A 17,206-nucleotide genomic window follows, 5' to 3' on the forward strand; every position below is an offset into this window, starting at 1 on the left:
GCTTTGGCCTATGGCAGGGCAGAATAGAGTAAGGTGGAATGCCAAACAGATAGAGGAGGAAAGAAGGCAGAGTCAGAGAGATGCCATATAGCTGCCAAGGGAGACAGATGCTGTTCAGAACCTTACCAGTAAACCAGGAGCCTCATGGTAAAATATAAAATAATGTAAATGGGTTAATTTAAGATACAAGAGCTAGCTAATGATATGCTTAAGTGATTGGCCAAGCAGTGTTTTAATTAATATAGTTTCTGTGTGATTATTTCCAGTCTGGGTGGCTGGAAAATGAACAGCAGTCTCCGTCTACAAATTGGCGCCCAACATGGTTATTTGAGAACTGACAGACTAAAAAGAAACCTCCAGTTATATTATGGCCATCTGGAATGACATCATTTTTGGGTCAGTGAGATGGCTTATCAGGTAAAGATGCTGTGGCTGACAACTCAGGTTCAATCTCTGGAGCTCACACAGTGGGAGAAGAAAACCAACTCCTGTGAGGTATCCTTTGATCTCTACATGTAGTCTATGGCATGTGTATACCCATATACATACATATACATAAACAATAAATAAATAAATGTTCAAAAAGTCAAAGATACCATTTAAATCCATGTGTATCTCCTACCCTTCTCAACCCCTAGAGTGGGAGCTGCAAAGGCAGGTGATGGAGGAGGGTTATCTGTCTATTGTGTTATTTTCATTGGTCAATAAAGAGACTGCCTTGGCCCTTTGATAGGACAGAAAATCAGGTAGGCGGAGTAAACAGAATAGAATGCTGGGAAGAGGGCAATGAGGCAGATGCCATGAAGCCAGCCACCAGGTCAGACATGCTGAATCTTTTCCAGTAAGCCACCACCTTGTGGTGCTACACAGATTATTAGAAATGGGTTAATCAAGATGTGAGAGTTAGCCAGTAACTAACTCTCTAGAGATAATGGGCCAGGCAGTGTTTAAATGAATACAATTTGCGTGTTGTTATTTCTGGGGCTAAGCTAGCTGTGCGGGAACCGGGCGGGATGAAAAGCAGGTCTGCCTGCAGTTCCTCACTACAGATGGCACCCAACGTGGATAACTGAATCCACAGAAAGCTTGAGAAAGCTTGGGAAAGAATAGAGTAAAGCATGTTTTGTTGGTAGCAGCAATTTCTCAGGTCTGCTCTGTTTGCTAGAGGCAAGCAAGCACTCTCATCTAAGGGAGGCTTCCTGACTCAGCTTCAGCTGCAAAACCTTGCAGCTCTTTTAAAAGGTCCTGTTACAAAACACTTAAATGGTGTTGACAAAAAGCTGAACGCATGCTTTTCGGTTTTCAGCTGTAGCAGGAAAAAAGCTGTGCCGTTTTAAAATGCCAGCTTTCTGTGCTGTCCTGCCAGGGCAATCTCTGACTCTTTCAGGCAGGCAGTCCGACTGAGTGTGGTCTGTGAGCAGAATGCTGCGGCTTGCTTGCTGACACGGACTTTGAAATGCCACAGAGTTGTGACAATAAAAATGGCTTCAGCAGTACCTCTGTCATGAGGCTGGAAAGCTAAGAAATGGCCTAGATCCAGCTGTCAAAGCCACGGTTTTAGGCTCATGTGGTCAGAAAAAAGGAGAGATATACAGTAAAGAGAGATTCAAAGATGAAGAAACCTCTAAATGGTTTATAGTGTGTTACAAATAAATGCAGGATAAAAGTTAAAGTTCTTAAAGTAAAAAGAGAGTGGTTATGTGTGGTGGTACACACCTTTAATCCCAATGCCCTGGAGGTAGAGGCATATTGACCTCTGTGACTTCAAGGGGTAGAGGTAGATTGACCTCTGTGACTTCAAGGTGTGGTAGCACACACCTTTAATCCCAATGCCTGGGAGGCAGAGACAGAAGGATCTCTGAGTTCAAGGTGTGGTAGCACACGCCTTTAATCCCAGCACTGGGGAGCAGAGACAGACAGATCTCTGAGTTCAAGGACAGCCTGGTCTACAGAGTTATTCCAGGACAAAGATATACAGAGAACCAGTCTCAAAAAGTAAAAGTAAAAATAAAAGAAATAGAGGTTAAAATAAAGCCATCATAAAGATGGAAAATACACAGAGAATCTTGATACTGTATGCTATTATGCTCTCTTTTAATTGTTTGAATGCTGAGGAAGGAGCAACAGTCGCCAAAAGACATTTGCTTATAAATGCTGCAGAATTAATCCAAGATAGATATTTTGAAAATACCTTGACTTCAGAATTTGGGTCTAAGAATATGATGCTTTGGAAAGGAGGTCCTTCTTTTGTTTTCACAGAGGATGAGACCCTGTGGATTGCTTCTATCCCAATATGGTATGATAGACCACGTCCTCCTGAAAGGTTGCTGTGAACACCCTCAAGAAATTACTTCACTCAATTGCCAACTGAGATGAACCTGGCAGACAGGTTATACCATGAAAGACCTGATTAACTGTGCCCCTATACAGCAGGAAGAAGTTTGGAGAGAAATAACTACGTCCATATTCCCAAATATTGCTTATAAATGTTCTTTTACATTTAAAGGGGGATATGATACAGAAATGAATAATTTGCATTGGTATGGATTTTAAGGTCAATTTTGTTATATGTGTATATATTTCTGATTTTGATTGTGTAATTCATTCAAAAATGCAATGTATAATTAAAAATATAGGTTGTTAATGGATAATCATCGATAATAGTCAAGCTTGTAGTAATGTTAGCCTGATTTTCTAGAAGTGCATGGATATATTTCAGATAGACATTCATATCTTTCAAAGACTACAGAACATGGCATTTAATGTTTTAATAACTTAGGATAATGAGACACGTTTGCTCCTGGCAGCACCAAGCTACTTCAAGAGGAAGATCGGCATCGAAGAGGCTCCTTATGGAGTTGGTTAGCCATTTGGGCAAGAAACTGCTCTTGCCTGGACTGTTGCATAAACTGGACACAGAGAACCCGCAGAGAGAGGACTGCTGAACTTGCCTAAAGGTGAGATGATCTTTCAGGGTTCTTGATTCATAAAAGAGTCTACGAGACATTCTGCAGGACACAGCAGATAGTGACTGAACTGCCTTTGAAATTTCCTGCTTCATGGAAATGTCTCTGGATACTATGGGCCTGAAGGCCGAAGATGGATGCCCCAACAGTACAGAGGAACTTTGGGTGACTGTCCAGGCAGCAAAATGTCTCTGTCATTTCTAGAGTTTTGAAAGTTGCTTACTTCTTGTTTACTTAGGTAATATTATATCCTTCTGGAGTCTTTGATGGAGTTGAAGAATGGATAGTCATAGTTATAGTTTTCTATTATTATGATAAAGATATAGTTATAAATATTGTGACTGTAATTCTTGATTGATAACTGTTTTGTTATATGTAATTTTAGTATGTTAAAATGAAAGCCTTCCTTTTTTGTTTAAACAGAAAAAGGGGAAATGATGGAGGAGGGTTATCTGTGTATTGTGTTATTTTCATTGGTCAATAAAGAGACTGCCTTGGCCCTTTGATAGGACAGAAAATCAGGTAGGCGGAGTAAACAGAATAGAATGCTGGGAAGAGGGCAATGAGGCAGATGCCATGAAGCCAGCCACCAGGTCAGACATGCTGAATCTTTTCCAGTAAGCCACCACCTCGTGGTGCTACACAGATTATTAGAAATGGGTTAATCAAGATGTGAGAGTTAGCCAGTAACTAACTCTCTAGAGATAATGGGCCAGACAGTGTTTAAATGAATACAATTTGCGTGTTGTTATTTCTGGGGCTAAGCTAGCTGTGCGGGAACCGGGCGGGATGAAAAGCAGGTCTGCCTGCAGTTCCTCACTACAGGCAGGGGGCTTGTGTGGATCCCACTACATTTGTACTACCCATCACATCCCCTGGCTCTATGAAAGAAATGAAGGATTAAGCCAACCTTGGTGTGACTTTGGCCTGGACTTTGTTATTCTTCTTTCGAACAGGGATCAAGGGTGTTTGTATAGACTCTTCCTTCAATGTGTCTTCAATTAAAGAATCAGGTCGGGCTGACTGGGATCGTACAAGGGTTTCTCCTTGGTATAAACTTGACTTACGGCTCCGATCAGGATAAGACCCAGATTTCAACTTGACACGACTAGCTTCTGTGTCTTCCTTCATGGTGGGATATTCTATAGTAAACAGACCTGTCAACAAGATTACTGTTGTTACTTTCCCAGACTACCACGCCACCTCTGCCCCTGTTTCTTGGCTCCTACCACCTGGACCATCAGAGTCTACTTTAGCTCATACCCACGGACCCCTCACTGACTTTTGTCCAGCCTGCCTTGCTCTGTATCTAGCACATTGCCCTAGTAAGTAGTCAGCAAGAATAAACACATCTCATTTCTAATTGTCCTGCATGATCTAGCTTCAGTCTTACTTTCCCAGATGCCCTGTATTTCACTCAGCATTTTATAGCACTCAATAGTAAGGTTAGGTACACCATGTGTTCCCTTTGCTGAGAAGAGGCTGGTTTCATCCTCCTCTTTGGTGTGTTGTGGGATTTTTGATTCTCTGTCTTGCTTTTTTACTTAGTCCAGTAGAAATTTCTGAGGCCAAAGACCTACTGCTCCTTTATTCGCCTAGCAAGCATTTATTGAATGAGTATGCTATGCATAAAGACAACTCAAGACAGGCCTTTTGCTGCTGAGAAAAGAGGGGATGGGAAGAAAAGGAGATAAGTATTCACAAGGCTAGGTAACAAGATTTTTATATATAATTTATTTAAGTTTATCTTATGTTCATTGGTGTGAAGACATCACATTTCCCTGAAACTAGAGTTACAGACAATTATGAGCTGCTGTGTGGGTGCTATGAATTGAACCCAGGTCTTCTGGAAGAGCAGCCAGTGCTCTTAATCACTGAGCCATCTCTCCAGCCCTGGTAACAAGATTTATACATAGAGCAGTGTTGAGAACCATCAGAGCAGCCATGGGAACCATCAGAATAGGAAGGGGAGCCCTACTTTGTAAGGGAAGTCAAGGAAGGCTCACAAAGGAAAGGTACAATTGAACTAAGCCTCTGATGCCAAGGAGAGATTCCTTGGGGAAGCTGTGTGGGGAGCCAGGCCCAGCCAGGAGGTAACAGTAATATTTCGTAGCACCGTGTTTCCAAGGGCTACCAGTAGAGCAGAGAGCACAGACATGAAAGCTCCTGAAGCCTGTCTGACTAGGCCCAAGAGTGCTCTGTGTCTGGCAGGGACAGTTTTGTGAAGTGATTCGATTTTTCTCTTCTTCTGTTATCCACAGAAGAGAGAAGAGCAAATGACAGTTATAAAGGATGACAGATGGTACAAGGGACAAAACAGAAAGGGCCCAGAGGTATGCACAAAGTCTATGAGCAATGGAAAAGTAACATAATTGCATGGAGACACTGAAGGCACATAGGGAGAAAGTTCAGGAATTAAAGTTAGCTCAGTTCACCAGTCCCAGCTGTGTGTCCTCAGGCAATCCCCATAGAAATACTGGTTGCCCTTACCTCTCAGGAGGCTGAAACTCAAGAGGTGAAAAGGACTGAATTTTGAGACAGGTGACCCAAGATTTAAGAGACCTTCTAGTAGGCCTACGCACCTTTCTACCCTTACCTGCTGCCAGCAACACAGAGTTCATAAACTGAGTCACAGTCTTCTGAAACCGCTTCTTGATCTCAACCAGGGCTCTGTTTATCTTTAACATCTTTTCATCCACGGTACTGATTCTGCGAACTGGCTGGAGGAAGGCAAAGGGGTTTGGGGTAGTGGTCACCTGTCCCCAGGGAGCTGTCTGCCTGTTCAGCAGGACTGACTTTGCTCTGAAGGTTAAGGGGTTGTTCCTTCTTCCTAGAATACATCTCTGTCCCTCCTGGCCCAGTCTTTCCTGAGTCAGGGCCAGCCCTGACTCAGATTCTCCCATTGTGGAGGGCCTCTCTGATTCCACTGTGTAGTACTACTGCTTGTATTGACTCTCACTGTGCTGTGTGACTGTAAGACAAGGTAGCACTTAACTAAGCAATTGGGTGCATATGTTTTGTCCTCCTAAACTGCAAGCTTCTTGGAGGTGAGGACTGTGTCTTGATGTGCTCTGATTTCATGCAGAAGTGTTCAATAAATGTTATTGCTTTATAAATAATTTGATGCAGAGAGGCTCCTCTGAAGTGTCCACTGACAGTCTCTCCTTATGGTGCATATACATCTTTTAGAATTCTTCCACCCAGCCAGCTACCAGAGTACTGGCTGTGGACAACTCATAGTTGGAAAGCTATGCTTGGCCAAGGTTACAGAGACCAGTGGGTCACCTACTGCACAAAGGCCCAGGCCTTTTACCTGGAGTTGGAATTACTCTGCTGGGTCACCTGGACTCCCTTTGGTATCCCAGAGGCCTTTGATTCAGCTTCCCTGAAATTCAACCTTTCTCTTCCCTAATCCTCAAAGTAGTCATTTCCAGTCAGCTGTGTGCCAGTCTTGTTTTCCGAGGAAGCTGCTGCATAGCCGAGTGCCTGCATGGTACTGCAAAACCATACTCAGAATCCAGAGTTCACTGCAGTCAGTCTTTCCCCGGGAAGCCCTTGTTTCCTTAGCCAGTGGCATTTGCTCTCTACTAAACATCTGCATCTACCCATTCCCAACATGTTTGCCTGGGTCTTTTCAATTTTTTCACTTCCTTTATCTCTTAACTTGGCTGGCTCCTAAGGAGCAGGATCTATGCTTTTCTGTTGCCCTCTTACATTAGTGGAAGTATGAGAAAGTTTCTTCTGTACAATTTAAGTCTCAGGTGGAGTGAGTGGGATGAGGAGTAGACAGATATTCTGGACAAGGACTAAGTTGGTCTTTTTCCCCTACAGGCAAGAACCATGTAAAGGATGGCCTCGGTTACTAGCAAAGTCCCAGCCTCCTTCTGAGCAGTTACAGCCACTGCTTCTGGGCTAATTTTATTTATTTATTTGTAATTTATATCCACCCTGGCTCCAAAAAGGATCTGAAGTGGCACTCTTGGCTAATAAAGCATTTGAGTCAAAGCATCGCCTTGCTTCCAAAGTGCTGCCTAGATAAGAAATATTTAGTGAGAAACCAGGCCTCAGGGCCATAAAAGCTGGGTCTGCCATTCTGCCTGTCGCTGTGATAGGCGGCTCTCTCTGGGATGGGTATCTGGGGAAACCATTTAACAAGCTTCCCAATGACAGAGACACTACCCTCCCCCAGTTTCAGCCTTTCTAGATGGCCATGGATTTTTATAGAACTAGAGCCATTCGAGCACACATGGTATGTTTGAAAGGACTGTGAGAATCCTAGGATGGAATTAAAGTCAGGTTGGCCTTTACACATCTCTATATTGATGGGAAAACGGGCTCAACCAGAAACGTGCCTGGAGTAAGGCCCTGTGGTCTCTTCCTAACCTGGGCTCTTTGCCAGACCCAGTACTCTGAAAGTTTTCTTGGTCCTTGAAACTTTATCAAATCCAAGGATCTAAGATGACCAGTTATTTGAACCTGGGAAGTTCATGCAAAAATAACTCGAAATGCTGAACCTGGTGTTCAGGACAAAGATTGGAAATCCTGTTGCTTGCAGAAAATGATTATATTTATTCATATATTTATGTTCATCTAGTTATAAATATACATTATAGAACATACTGTGCATTTTTTAAATACAAGCAATTACAGACAATGCTTTTTTGGCAGGATGCCTTTACTGTCACCAGTGTTTGTCATATATAATGCAGCATTTTCTGAGGCCATTTTAATGCATCGGCCTGTTTATCCCTACCTTAAATGTTCCCAAGATAGTCATGTTCTTTGAGTTATTGAGTCATTTTAGCTAACTTTTCACCCTTCTTCTGCACTGTCAGACTGTGCCTTTGTGAGCCTCTTGATGGAGATACTACCCTAGACATTTAGCATGGTCTAGTAGAAATACAATGTGAGCTAGTTTAATATTTAGCAACTACATTCAAAACATCCTAAAGTTATAATTCTAACAATATATTTGTTTTACTCAGTATATAAGAATGATCACTTAACACACAATGAAAATTTGAAATTACTGAAAAAATTTATATTAAGTCTTTGAAACATAATGTGTTTTTTGTTTTGTTTTGTTTTGTATTTTACTGAGATCTCTGATCAGTTTGCACTCATTGCACTTCAAGGGTTCAACAGCCCTGTATGACTTTTACTTGAGTCTGCCACATTGAACAGATGCTTTGGGCATCTAATTCCGGCTCACTAAGTTGTACTAAGGTAAGGCAAAATCACATTTGAATTACTTAGTTTTCCTAGGCTCAGAGTGTGCTTGCACACAAGACTTGAGAGTCATTTCATTCAGCTCTCAGGATGGTCTTTAAGTTGCTTATATCATGGCTCCCAGGAAACACTCAGAGATCATCAGACATAGTATGCATTTAACAATGATCATTAGAGTAAGAACCTGGAACCAAATGGACATGAGAGAGGAATCAACATGCAAGCGCATTCATCTCAACTCATTCGACAAGTCTACCTGCCTGCCATGTTTGCTTCCTTACTCCCTTCCTTTCTTTTTGCTGGGGATGGAACTAGCCTCCCATGTGCTAGCAACACTCTACTCTGTACTGCACTTAAGCCCACTGTAGGTATAATTATTGAAGTTGATCCAGCTTGAACTCACAGGCATCTGAGTGTCTTGATGTTTCTATGAGAGCCTTGATGAACACTGTCTCTCCTCATGTCTCAGCAGCTCCCATATGCCTGTTACATGACACTAACCAGGTTGGACTCATAATTGGTTTGTGTTCTTCTGTGCCTTAGATTGAAAGTTCTATTCACTAGAAAGTGCCTTCATTTCTGCACCTCTAGCAGCTACTGTGGCACACTACAAGTGTTAACAAATGCTTGCTGGGTTACTTGGTAAATCAATGCGAGAGAAATGCTGCTAGAATGAAAATGCAATGGGTAAAGCAGGCACGACGCTTTCTTCTGGGAAGAGCATTGTCTTCTTCATAAACTTTGGGTCTACAACGAATTCCTGTCCCATGTCTTTTGTAACTCAATGTCAGCTATCTTGGAAAGCCTGAGAGCTTATGGCATACTATGGTAATATCCCATAGCTTAAGAGCCTCTTGGCCAGATCCTTAAAATTTACCATCCCAGCAGAACATCATTGAAGGGGCAAGGGATACTATTTGTAATTTCTGTAGGCAGACAAGTGTGAATATGGACTGGCACTGGGTAAACTGCTTCTGGTCCTATAAGCCAATGCCAGCAAAGTATCATCAGGGGAATTACAGTGATCTGCCCATTCACAGGAGCTCTTGGTTATTCCAATTTTCCTTCCCATGCCAAGGGTTGCTTTTTGGACACCTCAAGGTTTGGGGATGGCATCCTCTTCATCTGCTCTATCTTTTCCATGATGCTGATTTAGCCCAGGCCACAGCTGGACCAGTGAATGGAAAGACTGAACTTGAAAAGGTTCTGTTGAATTTTATCCCCTCAATAAATAATGGGAAATACAGTCACCACCTTTCTTTGTTTGTGGGATCTATATCCTCACAGATGTGAGCATCTCCACAGATAGTTCAACCTGAAGGTGCTCAAGTCCCTTGGATAAATGGTGTGGGATTCATATCCCGTGTCTTTTAGCCGTCTCTAGATTACTTGGCATACTAGTACAGTGCAGGCCTTGCATCAGTTATTGCTCCACTGTGTTATGCAGGGAGTGAGGCACGAGCAGTTTGTGTGTGCTCAGTTCAGACACAGTACCTTTTTCTGAGAATTTTCCGTTCATAGTTGCTTAAATACGAGGATATGGAAGAGCCTTGCATAGGAGGTAGTTGGAGAAAAGTTTCAGAGCTATGATGTGGCTAGCTTTGCTGAGACACCCTGGGTCAGGGCTAGATGCCCCACCTACTTTGCTCTACTCGTCTACTTTGCCTTACCCGTTTGTCATGCACTATGCCATGGGGACAGCTTTTGGGCGACACACTGAGTGTTACCGTCTCGTTCATGGAGGTGAAGGTGACAGTGATGGAGTCCGGCCCCAAGACTGTTAGCCTCATTTGTTCATTCACCTGCAGGTAAAAAAAACAGCACACGTAAATCCCCGTTTCTTCCAAGTCTGAGGCACAAACCCTTCTTGGCTTGGAGCTGAGATTTGTAAGCTCTTTCTGGGCCTTTTGCTAGAATCTAACTTTCATGCAGAAGATGGAATAACAGTGTTCTTTGGTAGATTAGCTGAGAAAGTAAACAATGCCTTCTTTCCCTGTTTCCTTCCTTCCTTCCTTCCTTCCCACTGTTGGAAACAGCTGTGAAAGAAGCACAGGTGTCAAGCAGGTGAATCTGTCTGAATCCGTAAGCTGCCCTGGGATGTGACTACTCAAACACCAACTAATTTGAGTCTTGTTCTGTTAGCAAGCTGTTCAGTCTGTCTGAATCTCAAACCCTTTAGCATGATGTAGCCATGGGGCTACTATTCAAAGGAGGTTTTTAATGACAGGAGTGTCTTTTTAAGTCATAAATGCTCCTGCCCTCATAAAAGAACAGTGTCAGAGGATGTAGAACAGGGCAGCTTGTTTAATTGTGAAGAGTTTGCCAATTCTGAGTGTTACTCATCTGAAACCACAGAGCGTGTAGCCCTTCATCACTGTGCTCCTCCCAGTCTTCAGTGTTCTGACCTACAACATCTCTTTAACGACAAGATACCCCAGACTGTTCTGCATCAAGAGAATTCTCTGCTCTGTTCTGCTCCTCCTACTTCCACTAGTTCAGATATTGACCCAGTAGCCAGGGCTTCATTTTCTCATCACTGAGTCTCTGCCTCACACACAATGTCATCTGGATCTGGCCCATCAGTATCTGAAAGATAATAAACCATGATGTGCAAAATCTCTGGATATCTTCAGACATGCTGATATCTCTGACTTAAGAGAAACTACCCACTCCGGGTCTTCTTGAGAAACAGAATAGAGATGTCTTCAGGAACTCAAGCTTTGCCTGAGGGACCAGATTCTATTCTAGTTTTGCCTCTTAGCAATTGAATAATTTAGGGAAATCAATAATACAGTCATTCTCTAAGGGTGCTGATATAGTCTGTGGGCTAAAACATGCACAAAGTTTAACATAAGCTCCCTGGGGACGTGCCCTGCTCTATAACCTCAGTCAAGGCTCCTCTTCTGAAGAGATCATTTGATACCTGGCTTATCTGTTCTCTCCAAGTTCTTGTTCCAGGTCAGGAATAAGGTCATAGGTACCCAGAGAGCTTTTCTACTAAGTCAAATCATGATCATCTAAAACCATAAAGGTATAGTAATATATATGCAAAATATTATAACAAGTTTGTTATTCTGCATGCTAACTTAAAAATTAATTTAAAAATGCTCATATTCATTCCTGAATCCCAGGACTCTTGCAATGTCTTCATCCTCATCTATCTCTGCAGTTCATGCCTGAATGCTAGCATTCATCTGATGAAATGGTCCTGTTAAAAAAAAACACTGCCAACATCTCTAACTGTGCTAGGTCTTGCTAGTAACTGCATTAATCATTCTACTCATTCATCTGCTGGTCTTTCCTTTTCTAAAAGATGTATTATTTTTCATTGTGTGTGTTGGGGGTTATGTGTATGCGAATGCAGATGCCCACGGGGACAGAGTCTTCGGATTCCCTGGAGCTGGAGTTACAGGTCATTGTGAGCCATCCAGTGACGGTGTTAGAAACCAAAGTCAGGTCCTCTACAAGAGCAGTACACAGTCTTAAGCACTGAGTCGGTGCTCTAGCTCTGGTCTTTACTCTCATTAACCTTCCACATTGAGGCTGAACTGAGCATTCCAGCTCTCAGTCAAAAAGCTAAGCAGCTGACCCTACTTCTAGTAGAGCTAAACCAATGCCTAAAAGGTTGAACCTCCCACAGGTAACTAAATAGTTGACGAAAATGAAAACAACCCCCCTCCACCCCCCAAAAAACTACTTAGTGGCTCAGAAGAGTGAGCACAGTCAGGCAGATTTTGAAGAGCCAAACTTAAGGATGAGTATGAAAGGAACTTCTGTCTCAAAGTTCTAGCTGAGAGGTGAAAACTACCACTTTCTGGTGAAGGATGCAGAGATCAGAACATGGGCAATAGAAGTCACAGTAAAGTATACAAAGAGTTCTGGAAGGGACTGAGTCCGAGAAGAGTCTAAAATTCTATGTACAAACTTTCCCACATCTCTGGCCAGTCCCTAAACCCTGCATGTGAAGACAGTCTCAAGACAGTTCACAGAGAAATTTAAAATGCTGTGATTTGAGGTTCTGTCTATTGCTGATGCGGAAAAGTTCATAGCTTCAGTTTGACCAAGTTCTTTGCCTTTTAGAACAATCACATCCAATACCATTCACAGAAAGACACTAGAATTCTGAGATTCCACAGCGTAACAGTGGCAGTCTATAACCCAAAATTCTGTGGTAGAAGAAGGAATTAAAAATAATGAGCCATTCTCAAGGCAACAGGTCAATGACTGAAGTTGGCCATGTTTGACACAACCAGGACACTGAAATCTTTACACATTATACTCTGAGACACCTGATGCAACAATATTCAATGATGTAAGGGGAAATAAGCTTGTGAATTGTTGAAAGGGAAGCTCCCTGCAAAAGGATAATATATATAAAAAACTAAAGAGAATTCTAGAATACTGAAATTTAAACTTCTTATAAGGTTATCATAAAAGCAAAAATGAGATGACAAGGAAGTCAGAGAATTTGGAAACAGATCAAGAGAAATTACACACTTCTGAAAAGCAAAGAGAGAAAATTAGAACCACAACAAAAAGAGCTTGAAAGACCCATGGGGCAGTCAGGAATTAAAAGCATTTGCTACTCTTCCAGAGGACCAGAGTTCAGTTTCCAGAACCCATACCAGGTATCTCACAACTGCCTTTTAGGGGATTCACCATCCTTCCCTGGCCTTCAAGGGCATCTACACACATGTGGCACACAAACACACCTTAAAAGTATAATACATATAATTGGCACCTCCAAAGAAAAGAAGAAAGTCTGGGACATAGTTGTATTGTGTATTGTTTATACTTCTAGAAATGATAGAAGATTTTTCAAATTTGATTAAATGCATTTACATATACTTACAATTTAAAAGATTAAAACACAAATAAAATAGAATAAACATGACAACCATACTTTAAAAAAAAACCATCAAACTTAAGTGTCCTAGTTTGCTTTCTATTGCTGTGATAAAGACCATTTTGCCCAAAAGCAAGTTTGTGAGGAGAAGGTTTGACTTCCATGTCCCAGTTGCAACCCATCACTGAGAGAAGCTCACACAGGAACTCAAGCATGGCAGGAACAGAGACAGAAACTCAAGTAGAGGTCATGAAGGAATGCTACTTATTGACTTGTTCCTCATCACTGTTCAGCTCTCTTTATTTTAAAACATTTATTTTTATTTTATATGTATGGGTATTTTTCCTGTATGTATATCTGTGCACCATGTGTATACATTGTTCATGGAGGCCAAAAAAGGGAGGCGGATCCTCTGGAACTGGAGTTACAAATGGATGTTAACTGCCACAAGGATGCTGAAAACTGATCTTATGGGAGAGTGGCCTGTTTTTAATCACTGAGCCATCTCTCCAGGCCTTCGTCTTGCTTTCTTATACAACCTAGAACCACTTTGCCTAGAAGTAGCATTGATTACAGTGTGTTGGATTCTCCCACATTAATCATTAATAAAGAAAATGCTCCTGCCACAGACTTGCCTACAGGCCAATCTAATATGAGAGTCAATTAAAATTATCTCCCTTCCTAGATATGTCTAGGTTTGTATCAAAATGACAAAAACTAACCAGCACACCAGAAACTGAGAGAAAACCTTTAAAATGTAGCAACCAGAGAAAGCAAATTTGGGTAACTACAGATTCAGACTTCATCCTAAACTATGGAGGAAAGGTACAATGTGACACTATTTTCAAAATGTTAAAAGAAAAAAGAAAGCCAATCCAGAATCTCATATCCCATAAAAATATCCTTTAATGGCCAGGTGGTGAACGCCTTTATTCCCAGCACTCAGGAGGCAGAGGCAGGTGGATCTCTGTGAGTTCGAGGCCAGTCTGGGCTACAGAGTGAGTTCCAGAACAGGGTCCAAAGCTATACAATGTCTTGGGGGAAAAATCCCTTAACAATGACATTTTTCACATGAAAACAACAGCAAACTTGTTGCCAAAAGATCTCTATTTATAGAAATGCCAAAAAAGTTCTTCAGATTGAGAACTTCAAAGTAGCTTGGATTTGGAGGGCAAAATGAAGGGAGTTAGAAAAAGCCAGTATTTGAGTTAAAACTGGTTAAATACAGCATGCAAACTCTCCAGAGCCTGATACCTGGTGCCTGTCATCCTACTCTATGTTATCTACTTTCTTCCATAGGAAGCACATATGGATTCTTAACAGGTGCCACACCAATCCCCCAACACAAAGCCTTTAGAAGTAATGGTCATTCTTTCATTTTACTGAGAATTGTACTCCCTTCCCCACCTCTGAATCAAGCACTGTCACTCCAAGTTATAATTCATGGGCCACTTTCAATTCCAGGCAACTTCTGATCATATAGGCCTTTGCTGTGCACCTCCCAGGGGAACTAAAATATAAGGCACAGTGCTAAATAGCTGGGCATGACAGTGTACACCTGCAATCCTAGCACTCAGAAGACTGAGCAGAAAGATAAGGAGTTCAGTGCCATTCTATCTGTATTATTGCCACAGACAGGCATTACTGTGCAGCAATTTCCTCTGAACTGAAACACTGTCCTGGAGGGAGGAAGGAGGCTCCTAATACTTAGGAAATAAACAAGTTTAAAAATCCAGGAAAGCTGAAATTTAAAAGATTGTTAGGGCCCCTGCCTAAGTTATGCAAGACATAAGTTCTGGGGAGGAGACTCTGGGGTCAGCTAAGCTGTGTAGAGAGACTCTGGTACCTGTCTAGCTGCTTACAAGCTGTATAAAAAACTCCAGGGATGCATCTTTTGTGGGTTATCAAGCATGCCAGGGTTGGATGTCTGATAATGCAACTAGTTGCTTTAGAGTCAGGTTTTGTGAACATGAATATGTTCACAAGTAACTCCAATAAGCCTGACTGTGGTAGAATCATTTCTTTAGCCATGCATTTATGCGCTATGTAGGGTGAATAGACATTTGTTCACATCTTAGGAAAGTCACATAATGGGCACACACACACACATACATACATAGACACACATAAAACCCTATAAGGTCAGCAAGATGGCTCAGTGAATAAAGGTGCATGCTTCCAAGACAGACTAGGGGATTCACATGGCAGGAGAGAACAAATTCCTTGCAAAGGTGTCCCCTGACCTCTGCATGTGTTTTATGACACGCACGCACGCGCGCACACACACACACACACACACACACACACACAAAGAAATATGTGCTACATATTTATTGAGTATGTTCCTTACATAGACAAATTGCTGTCTTGCACTCTGATAGCTGAATAACAATTTTGGCCTAAAAGTTATAGAGATATAGAGACAAATGAAATAAAGCCTTACTTCTAGCCTAAGTATGCCAAATTTGATTTTGAGACACAGCTAGTTCTCTGATTAGACAAGTCCTACTTACTGAAGGTAGAATGTCTTAGCTGATACCCATAATGTTCCCTTCTGTAAATATGCTTAACCACAGTGAAATTTTCCCTCCATGATCATGAAACATAAGGTTACCTGTAAATAGACATGTAGGCAAGAAATTACAAAACTGATGTAAGCCTATAAAAACTGTAAGAAACTATAAGTGGGCAGTTGGACTTGCAGAACATGAGCTCAGCCCAAGCTAGCTAGCATAAAATGAACCCAAATTCTCCAATTCTTCAGGTATTGCTTGGTTCTTTACTAGCCAGTTTTCTACAAAATAAATGTAATAAATTTCTAAAAACCTGAAAATTAAATTATCAAAAATAACATTGTTAACTACTGTAACTGTTGCTTTGTAAAATGAATATTCCACAACAAAATGCAACAATATAAATAAAAATCAAATAGAAAAGAGGTTGCCATGAAGGGTCAGTAAAGTAGCCCACAGTTGCTACAGGCTGGAGGAAAGCAAGAGAACCTACTCTAAACCACTACTGACTGACTCAACCTCTGAAGATCATGTGGCTGCTGGGGCAGTGCAGTCTCACAGGTGCCTGCCTTTCGATGCTGAGCAGCCTGTGGAAGCCACCTCCCACCCATGATGCCCACATACCTTGTATTCCAGAGAGAGTAATGTCTCAGTCTTGTTAGTCCAGCTCCACTTATGGACTATGCAGCCCTTTTGGTCATTTGTGATTCCACCTTCCTCATCCAAAACCAAGACATATGGACTGCTGGGAGATACACAGAAGATAGAAACTACTTAGAGGCCCTGAAAGAATTCCCTCCTTACTGCAGGCTACACACAGGCAGGGCTGGGAAAGCCTGCCCTAGTCTGAAGAAATGTTTACCTGACACAAACAACCTGAGGAAGGGAAGGAAAGAATCTGAAGACTCTTGTGAGCAGCTTCACCTTTCCACCCACTGTAGTCTAGGACTCCTTACACCACCTGACGCTAGTGGGGCATCTTTGGAGAGGGGACAGGCTGAGGCAGATAATGTAGGCTCAAGCAAAACCCAAAGGATTAAAAATGAATTTTTTTCTGTAGTTCTGTAGCCTGGCACAAAGATATCAAGCACCAAAATGTGAGCTACAACATCCAAACATGAAAGTAACACCTTCCAAAAACTACTTATGAAAAGCTACACAAAGGTCAACTCTTAGCTATCAGGAGAATGTGCTGCTCTAAATCTGAACTGTCAACTTGAGTAGCTTGGATATGCCTAGATTAGTGGAGTGTGCCTCTGGGTTTATCTGTGCTTTCAGAGATGGACGGATCCTATGTGTTCTGTCCTGATCAGTAGATTAATCCTTTGATGGGTTCATAATATGCTGGCATCATTAGGAGGTAGGGAAAGACAAGAGGAGGAGGAAGCTAGTCACTAAATTGTATCTTGGGGAGGGCTGTATTTTGCTCTGATCCCTTGTAATCTCCTTTCTCTATTTCCTAAGTCACCATGAAATGAACTGCTCTAATCCATTGTGCTATAACAAACTAACACCTCTGAAACTGCAAACCAAAATAAATCTCTCCTTCAAGTTATTAATGTCAGGTACTTCACCACAGTAATGGGTAATAAATACACCACACAAGTTGTATTCACAATTTGTTTACCCACTCCTAGTGTAAGATACTTTTC

General features: G+C 41.8%; 1 protein-coding gene across 1 annotated transcript in view; it reads right to left on the bottom strand.

The window, feature by feature from the left end:
• Positions 1-17,206, bottom strand: part of Fam194c (family with sequence similarity 149 member C) — a 63,946-nt gene that overhangs the window by 18,715 nt on the left and 28,025 nt on the right. Inside the window, 4 exon segments of the mRNA XM_085686739.2 lie at positions 3,877-4,123; positions 5,563-5,686; positions 9,866-9,997; positions 16,179-16,299. Of these exon segments, the coding sequence (XP_085542865.1) occupies positions 3,877-4,123; positions 5,563-5,686; positions 9,866-9,997; positions 16,179-16,299 (624 nt within the window).

This window comes from Myodes glareolus, chromosome 3, assembly GCF_982192425.1.
Source record: "Myodes glareolus chromosome 3, mMyoGla1.1, whole genome shotgun sequence".
NCBI classification, from domain to species: domain Eukaryota; kingdom Metazoa; phylum Chordata; class Mammalia; order Rodentia; family Cricetidae; genus Myodes; species Myodes glareolus.